This window comes from Ruditapes philippinarum, unplaced genomic scaffold, assembly GCF_026571515.1.
Source record: "Ruditapes philippinarum isolate M1 unplaced genomic scaffold, ASM2657151v2 ctg1708_1_1_1_1, whole genome shotgun sequence".
Lineage (NCBI taxonomy): Eukaryota > Metazoa > Mollusca > Bivalvia > Venerida > Veneridae > Ruditapes > Ruditapes philippinarum.
In genome coordinates this window covers 1-10,152 of record NW_026865348.1, presented here as the reverse complement: position 1 = coordinate 10,152, position 10,152 = coordinate 1, and the positions used below count along the sequence as shown (strand labels likewise).

General features: G+C 32.4%; 1 protein-coding gene across 1 annotated transcript; it reads right to left on the bottom strand.

Annotated features, from left to right (window-relative positions):
* Window positions 1–5,521: 5,521 nt before the first annotated feature.
* LOC132728706 (uncharacterized) lies at window positions 5,522–8,076 on the bottom strand. The gene is made up of 2 exons (XM_060714387.1): window positions 6,850–8,076; window positions 5,522–5,826 (listed from the first exon to the last, which is right to left on the bottom strand). The coding sequence occupies exons 1-2, from the start codon at window positions 7,663–7,665 to the stop codon at window positions 5,575–5,577; spliced, it is 1,068 nt and encodes a 355-aa protein (XP_060570370.1). The 5' UTR covers window positions 7,666–8,076; the 3' UTR covers window positions 5,522–5,574.
* Window positions 8,077–10,152: the final 2,076 nt, after the last annotated feature.

Sequence of the window (10,152 nt, the reverse complement as noted above, 5' to 3'; positions counted from 1 at the left end):
TTATTAATGGGGGCATACATTTACAATTTGGGGAATTTTCTTTGACTAATAATTTAACCAGTTTCCAATATTGACGCGGATTCGTTGAACTACAATCACTCAAAGTAAATTCGATATTATTAAAGAACTCTTCTTTAGCATGCTTTATCATGTTATTAACCTTATTTCTTAAAGTTTTATATCCGACCCAGTCTTCGTATTTTCTGGTAGAAATAGCTTTTCGTTTTTGTTTATTTCGTCTTTTAGTGGTTTTCCTAATTTCAGAATTGTACCAAGGTTTATCTTTTGGACGGATAGTTGCCATAGTGGTAGGAATACACGTTTTTGCAAATTTAAAAACTTATCTGTAAATTGTTTTGTTGCAGTATTAATATCAGTGAGTGTCAGAAATGACCAGTCAGTGTTTTGAATCTTTTTATTAAGTTGTTCGAAATTTGCTCTTTTATAGTTCCAGACTCGTCTTTTAAAAGGATCATTAATTTGATTTCTTGTTCTAATATAGGCAAATGTTCCAAAATGGTCACTGATTAACTTGTCTGTATTATAAACACCCGAGAATAAACATTCTAAAGAAGACGACATTCCAATAGGATCTAATAGAGTTTGCGAGTAAGGAGTAATTCTAGTGGCTTCAGATATAACATTTTCCATATTATTTAAAAGAAGTATATTACGCAATTTGTTATTGTTTGAATTGAGTTGGTCCTCATTTAAGTCGCCAACTAATATAATATTATTACAAGTTTCTAGTGCAGTTTCCATACTAATATTAATCCTATCCCAAATTTCAACGCTTGCGTTAGGTGGCCTTTATAAATTACAGAGTAAATACGTTTTAAATTCCGTTTTAATTTCCAGCCAAATAGATTCAGGTAAAATAACTTCTAATTCTAAAATTCTTTTTGAGTAAATGCCAGAGGACACGTAAATTAAAAGACCACCAGAATGGGCGGTATTATCTTTGCGATACATCTTATCGAAACCAAATATTGTATACATTATGTACATCAAAATAATGTAACCCAAAGAAGAATATTATTTATTTCTATATAAATTTATCATTCTTTTTTCTATTTTATGAAATGCATTGATATTCTTCTTATATCATTTGATATATTTCGATATAAAGATACGTACAAATGTTTTCTTTGTCCGCATGATAATCAATTTTTTATGATGGATAAACAAAAGAGGATACTTCGTTATGACGCAACGCCACGGAATGACGCACAGTTGCCGCTAAATATCGCAAAATCTTCTGGCGATAAATGTCGCAATAGTAACGTTAAATGTCGCACGATTTCGTGAAGTTGAAATCGTGAATCCATGAATTTGAAATCTTGAGTTCGTGAATTTGAAATCATATAAGTTACGTGTTAGAACTATATTCCATGCGCATCATTTCCGAGATAATGTATTGAAGAGGATTTTAAATGCCACAGGCTCGGTTTAATCTAATTAGCAATTTACATGATTTATATATATAAATGATTCTATAGAGACATGATGCTCTAAGGACGCGTAAATGTTACACCAGTTTATTATGCTAAGTGGCCGTTCCGTTGTATTTATAAATACAGTATATGTGTGGCAGCTGGCAAAATTTATATGATGTGTATTTGTGTCAGGAATTTTTGTGAAAATGGTCAAGAACCTATTGTATATGTATATTTTATGATGATGTTTTTATGCTAAATGTAATTTTTAAGCATTGAGAATTAACTTAAGCAATTTTGATTAGAAGTTAAATCGATACGACAGACATTAGGAAAAGCTCAAAAACTTCAAAGTTTTTGAAAACAAAACCAAAATTAATAAACTAAGAAACGATTAAACAACCCTATATCTATGATATTAACAATAAAATTTTAACACTTACATTTTCCCTTACGACAACAGCACTCCACCACAAGCTTTCTGGACATACAGCCATTTCACCGCTTTCTGTACATACAGCCATTTCACCAAATTCCTAATGCAATATATCCGAAATCACTTAATCCAAGCTTAAAAACTAATTAGAACACTGCTTAGTCCCAACAGAAATAAATCCGTGAGTAACTAAAAACCGCGTAAGAATACGAACGTGAAACATCTTAACACGCAACTAAAGGTCCGTGAATTAAGGTGAATTAAGGAAACTAATAAACACCGCAAAGAATGTGTTAACATTTCAGTCGACACAAATTTCGATAAATTTAAATTCACTGTCAATTGAAATCTGACTGCACTCCTAAAAACAAAGACTATCGTTTGCCCGATATTAAACATGTATATGACAGGTGCCAGAAGCTTGCTATATGAAATAGACACCTTTTGATGTTAATTTCAGACTATAAATAGCACGAGGTCAAATATTATTTAAATATCAGATGTTTATTGAAAATGTACTTTATATATATTAATTACACTTAATAAATTACTTCCCTACTGAACGAAAGGAAAAAATAAAAACAAACAATAGATGGTAAATCTTTTTTTATGTTTTGTGATTGTTCTCTGTAAATGACTTGCCATGTACGTACTGCTGTTCTTACAAAATTAATGTTAATTGTTATATACCTTATGTTTGTATCATGTATGATGCACTGAGAGAAATAAAGAATTTGAATTTGAGAAATATCCAAAAACCTCATTCTCTAAAACCTAAACTACAATTCAGCAGCTAATTATCACTGCTAATTTGAGATCAGGATGGCAAATCGTTATATATACATGCTAATAGTAATCATTGTTGCCTTGAAAGTATTATTTTTCTATTAAATTTATCGCTACTAATGTGGCTAGAACTTGCTGTCCAACCTATTTGCTTTTTGTTATATACTCATCATTTGTACAATATTTGACATGTATTTGATGCTCTAAAATATGTTTAAACTAATATCCTCAAATTTGCCGATATAGTACAGTACTTTGTTGCAACACGTTTCACGTACATTTATTACATACATAATTAATACGCTTAAATGTGATATTAGTTCTGTATCATTTTAATATTCATTGACCGGTAATTCGCCAGACAAAAATACGGTATAATACAGTTTGAAAATTGTATCGTTTTGAAATATGCATTGGTTTTTAAGTGCCGTTACTAAAAGAACAGCTGCTCTCCGGTCTTTTTTTTTATTTCCTTTCTTTCTCTTATCATGACATAAAACAGTGATAGAGTAATTTATTTATCTATTTATCAAATCTCTTTTTCTCCGGATTTTTTTTGGAGCACTGCTTGTAAAAATGAACATGACATTGTTTGTAGGTGTGGGGGTGATTGAGTTGTTGTTGTTGCAGGTTTTAAAACACGACGAAGTCCAACATAATTCCTGGTTTCGCAGATTGCTAACATTTTTACATTTTGTTACTGCTAACTTTTTAAAAGCAATACTTTAACTATAATAATTTGTTTACTATGTAAACGTTATATTCATTGTAAAACACACGTATTTATTGTACAGTATTGGTACTTAGAAAGATGAATATCAGAGAAAACTAATTTTGATGTATTTTTCCTCAAAATGCTTGATGACAAAGAAGATATTTCTTCACAAGAGCTTGTTAATATAACATATGGAAAATATTTGAATAGATTTTTTCATATTATTTTCTTCTTCTTTTCTAAAACCAAACAGTGTACGTCAAAATGTTCAAAGAACAGGAAATGCAACAATACTGTTAAGGAAGAAATAGCATCGTTTGACCTAGTATGATCAAATTTGTTGAACTTACAAAAACAGAGAACAAACGATTACTCCATAATATCACATTATATTTGTTAAATTCAATTAAAAAGCAAATAATTAACAACAAAATAGAAAAATAAACAAATTAAATGAACAACACTCTCGTAAATATTATAACATGTATAATTGATATAAGAAAATTATTGCCATGCATTGTAAGTACATTTTGTTTGTACATGTCTATATGCTGTACCATTCATACGACGAAATAAACCTTCTATTCAGTTCTGTTCTGTTCTGTTATCTTTAAGATGAAATCATTTCTTAGGCATAATGGGCCTTTAATCAAGTTTATATGAAAACTGCTGTATAAATTCATTAAGCTCTTGAAACCTACTTAATAGAGAGGTTGACTTTCTTATAAATATATATTTATCTAAATAAAGTGTACAATCATATATATTTAAATCCTCTTTTTAAGAAAAGAATATAAATATTTAAAGTTTTCTGACAAGTGAAGAACAAACTCCTCTCCTTAGACATGAATTGGTTTTCATGAGGTATTTGCCTTTTTCATGCCTTTAAGCCGTAATACACATTTTTTATGTTTGTTTAAAACAGCTTTGAAGTTGAGCATGTTACGGAAATTCTGAGTGAATAAGGTTTCGGATAGGAAATGGCATATTGCGAAAATTGGTTCGTGGCGCCACAAATTTATTAGAACTATATTTCAAAGCACTTCTATTTCACATGAGCGCGTTATCATGCATTCGGAACTCCTCACCAATAATCTAAAATCGGCTATCCGAAGTTTGACGGAAAAGGACGAGAATTTGAGGTTGCTGCTATATTTCAAACTCTTTAAAGTCAAATTCTTTATTTCTCTCAGTGCATCATACATGATAAAAAAAACTTGAGATACATGTATATGAACAACAGTGAATACTTGTTAAAAAGAGTAGTATACTTACATAGCAAGTCATTTACAGAGAATAATCCCAATAAATACAAATATATTTTTGCTTTTTTATCATAATTATTGTTTTTGTTAAGTATTTAATGTAATTTTTCTGCTTAATACTTTTTTCTCAACATACAGGGATATTTAAATTAAATTTGACCTCGTGTTATTTTCGTCTGAAATTAACATCAAATGATGTCTATTTCATATGTTTGTTTGTTTGTTTGTTTGTTTAATTTTACGCCTTTTTCCAACAGTATTTCAGTCATATAGGCGGGTAGTTTCCTAACCATCGTTCCTGGAGAGTTACACCAGTACTAGACTCCCTTCCTCCGCGCTAAACTACCAAAGCATCTCCTGGGGATCGAACCCACGCCAGAGAGGTAACTGGATTAGAAGTCATCGACTCTAACCCCTCGACCACGGAGGCGGTCCATGTCTATTTCATATGGCAAGCTATTGACACCTGTCATACATATATCTGGCAAACGACAGTCTTTGTTGTTTTATAAGAAATGATTTTGGGAGTGAAATCTGATTTAAATTGATTGTGGATTAGAATTTTTTTAGATTTGTGTCGGCTGAAGTGTTTACTCATTTATGCGGGGTTTATTAGTTTCTTAAATTTACGGGCTTTGTCACATACCAACGTGGGTTTTTAGATAGTCACAAAAAGTGTTTATGGACTTAATTCGTTTGCAATTAAGCAGTGTTTTAACTAGTACAAAGCTGGGATTAATCTCCATTAAGTGATGTTAAATATGTTTCACTATGTGTGTTGGTGAAATGACTGAATATCAATAGGTACTGTATGGTAAAAATGCACCCAAAGCTAGTGTTACAGTGCTGTTGGCTTGTCATTAAGAAAAATGTAAGTATCAAAAACATATAACGCTTACTTTATTAATCAAACTGTTTAATTACATATCTGTTAATTTAACTGCAAGAAAACCGTCTAGAATGAATGTTAAAACTAGTAACGCCATGGCTGGTCAGTAACTTGTTCGCGAACTTCCGGGGCGCATCACACATGTCTGGAAAATCGTCCGCCATTTCCGCCTCGTACACCGCCTCGTCAATTAGTTCGCTGTAATTCATACAGGAATTCTTCACTTTTAAAAATTGGATTTCAGAGTACAAGCTTAGAAGCTTTTTTGCGAGTTCTTGGTCCGCCTTCCTCATGGCAAGCTGAAATATTACATTTATATATTATACGTGTATGAATATTTCTTTAGTGTCTTTAAATATGTCATACATGTCATTGAAAACTTTGATAACATAGTATATCTAAATATGTTTTATCTCATTTATATTGTGAAGATGGAGCTTATGTAGCGTGTACCGAGCTGTTGATTAATTTTTTTAGTTGGAGAGCTGAAATATATATTATACGTGTATGAATATTCTTTAAGTGTCTTTAAATACTTCATAATTGAAAAATTTGATTACATAGTATCTCTAAATATGTTTAATCTCATTTATATTGTGAAGATGGAGCTCATTTATATCGGTCTCAAATTTACATTATACACCTTACCAGTACATGTGTCTTTTACGAGCAAATGTTAAGTTTGGGGGATACATAATTATTTTGGCTTAATTATTACACAGGCAATCAGTGGGAAGCTTCGGGTATTCCCATAGACTAGTTTAATAAAGTCCCGAGTCTCTTTGCAAAGTAAACGAGAAAATTATAAAATTATGAGGTTATTATACATTGTAGAGTACAATACTGAATAATGTTGGATAAGTACACAGCTGTCAAAACTATATCGGACAAGGGCTATCCAAATCTGATAATTATGTTTTTGTAGGTGTGTACGAGTCCAACAGAATCAGTATTTTTTAATGACTCAACCATTTTTTGACATTTTGACATAACTTTGTTACTTCAGTTGCAATAATAATTTGATATGGATTATGGAATTCAAAAATGAAATATGCGATATGGATATGATATGAATATTTTGGACTGTTGAAATGCAAACGAGGCTACAAGGGGTATGGTTTAGATTTGGCATTAATTTTTGAACTCCTAAAATGGAAACGAGGCTAATTTGATAAGATTGGATCCAAATGAATGATAATTTCTATTGGCACATCATATGACGCAACTACTGAAAGTGTATTGGTTATATTTTATACGGTGTTAATTAAAATGGCATACATATTGCTGGGAATGTAAAAAAAGAAATATCATTATAATCTTACCAGCTCTGCTCTTAAAGTGTCGAGCTTTAACTGAAAGTTACAAAATTGTTGAGCGGATCTTTCTGCATTTGGTATAGGCGGGGAAAGCGGCACACTTTTTGATATTGACAATCTTTGGCGGGATGTTACACTGTTCTTTCGGCTGCAGTTTGGACTTTCCCAGTCTTGAAAAACTGTGTCGTAGGGCGAAGGAGATCTAAGCTGCTCAGCTTCAGGAATGACAGATTTATCGCTGCTTGATGAGATGCATTTCTCTAAATGTAATCTGTTTGGAGAGTTTGGTTTGGTTACATATGAAATATCAGGGCTCAGTAACAATGTACTGTTTTTGTCCTCGCACCTTGGATTTCTCTGTCCGCTATAAATAGCACATGAACCCGAATCACTATCCCTCTTTTCATCATCACTAGTATTATATATATTGAACTCAAAAATTGTTTTATTTTTGTTGTTTAAAGGCGAGGACGCTGGAGAATTAGACGCTGTCGTTGCCGGTGACTTCAAATACGGACTCTCTCCGCCATGTTTTCCTGCTAATTTCTCTTTATTCAGTTTAATAACCTGATACAAAGACTGGCGACGGGTGTGTGGATCTGAAATTTCTGTTTTGGGCCTGCGTTTCTTGCGTTTGCTACTGACTTCATTGCCTCCGTTCTTGTTCCGGTATCGTACTTCTGCTTCATTTCCGGATATGCACGTGCCCGATACGTCATACATGGGGATTTTAATCTTAGTTTTCTTTCTTGAATAGTTATCTGATGACTGCAAATTCAAACGATCGACCAGCTTTTTGACCGAATATAAATAATCTGTCATATTTAACCAAAGTGGTCAAAGGTTAACAGGAAAGTCTTCGAATTTCTCGTGAATATACAAACTTCTCTTCCGTTTGAATTGTAATAGTTGCTGCCAAAACAAACCAACACTGCTGAGCACTGATCAATTGTCAAGTTAACAATGCTTATAGACAGTACATAGGCATTTTCTGGCTCTTCTGTCGAAAAAAAGTTTTTCACCATTAAAAGTGTTTATTATAACGTCCTGTTTCACATCCTTCCATAAAACACACTAACATTCACCTGGCGAAAGTTTATTTCATCAAAAGTAACCCTATTTCGACGAAATCACTGTTTAAACTCCTATTCACTATTTATATTTCATTCTTAACTTGATAATAACTACCAAAAACAGTCGCTAATATATTGAAGCTGGCGTTATGTTATATTTACATATGTTGATATTAATATAAATAAAACTCATACATCCGGAATCTAAGTGCTTTTACAAGTTTAATTTCCGTGAATCAACAATATGATATACCGAGAAGCGGAAGCTGTATTCATATTGTATCTTCTTATAATTGATATAATACAGTTTCATTATTAGATAGACAACATGTGAAAGTACAATTGATGGTTACAGTGACTCACAATTCGGTCGATTGATACTTGACAATATTTTTTTTCCAATTACGTTGTACTAACACAGTAAAGATCATCTGGTGACTTTCCTGGTAGAGGAAGACCTCAGATGCATTTTCGTGTTTTATTTTCGGGACTTTAGTAGGACCACCAACGTTCTATAAGCTTGCTGGATAGCTTCAACACATGAAAGAATCCAAAGTCCCTGGAGGGATTTAAACCCACAGCGTTAAGGGACAAATATTGTCAACTTTAGCATAACATTTAATTGTTATAGAAGGCGGTTGTCATGAACCGATTTATTGATGCTCATGTAGACGCACATAAGTTTTAATTTATAGACCGATGTTAATGACGGAATTTGTGTGGCGCGGTTACATGTCAAGTCCGCTAAATGTCGCACTTGTCGCTAAAAATCGCACCATTGACGCGAAATGTCGCAACCACTGCTTAATATCGCACAATCTTCTGCCGATAAATGTCGCCTTGGTAACGTTAAATGTCGCATATATTCCCTTGCCACACTACTGTTAAATATCGCAAGATTTCATTTATGATAAAATTAAGTTAGCTTGTGGTATTAAATTACAATAAACAGTGAGTAAATATTTATTATTTAATATCTACATATTAAGTAGGGCTGTGCATGTCCTCATAAGAAGTTTTAAAAAAATACTATGAGAAATAAAATTCTTATTTATTTTTTGTATAAAACCTAGTAATAAGTTACAAAGTTCAAATTATGTGTTTATTTTAGATTTTGGCTTTTCAAGCTCTTTATTTACAAAGTCTGCACTTATCACAGGATTCCCCTTCTTTTACGAGAAAGGGACAAAGAATTGTCCGCCCTTTTATAAGGGCAGACTTTAAATAAAAATATACCTATATCCTTATTACAAATGAGGCTAATTTTCACACATATGTCTTGAATTGATTAACCTTTTTCCTTATATAAGCGTGTTTCGACGGCTTTTCAATGAAAACGGCATTTTTTCGCAATATGCTCATGGGGTAAAAGCTTAATATACAACTGTTTTTACAATAATACCGCAAACCAACCAAGCGGGATATCAGTCTTCCTACTATGAGAATTTCTAAAGATCATAATTTTTTATATAATTTCTTGGAAAAATATAAGTTTACTGCAGTACAGTTTTCTTCTCCTTTTCATTTCGTGATATAATAGAATTATATGATTTTTGCAAAACATGAACGTTGCAAAAACGTTTTATATGCATTAAATATGGGAGATTTATTTCACACTTAACCTGGGACATTTTTGCCAAAGTACGCAGTTAATTTCTATATTCGACTTTAATCCTACATGTATTAGAAAAGGTCATGCGATGGGCTGCAAGACAAAAAATATTAAACTTGTGCAGCTGACAATTCTGACATTGCTAAGAATGTACATTTTTTCAAATCTAAAGAGCGAGGGATGGGGGAGGAGCGAGGGATGGGGGAGGGGCGGTAATGTGGGAGGAGCGATTGGGATAAACAAAGACACAACAATTTCTTGACAAAATCACATTTCAAGCCTAATCTAAACCTGCAGAATTTGGTATATGCACTTTTCAAGCCTCCATGTTTTAGAACTGTCTGGGATAATTATCAAGATAGATTTCTAATTTAAAAGTTAGTCGTTAGTCAGCCATAAATAAAGAACCGGCTCAGTCTGTACCGATGTGCAGACTTGCTTGTATGCATCTGAATATCTCAAAGCTCAATGTTATTATACTTACTAAAATATAGTTATATTAATGTTTACATTCTATGTGTATTGATAACTTAAAAAAGTGACATTATGCCCAATGGCATGTGTTAATATTCAAGTTGAGCTGAATTGTCTATATATTTCAAAATATTGACGGTTAGAATGGTG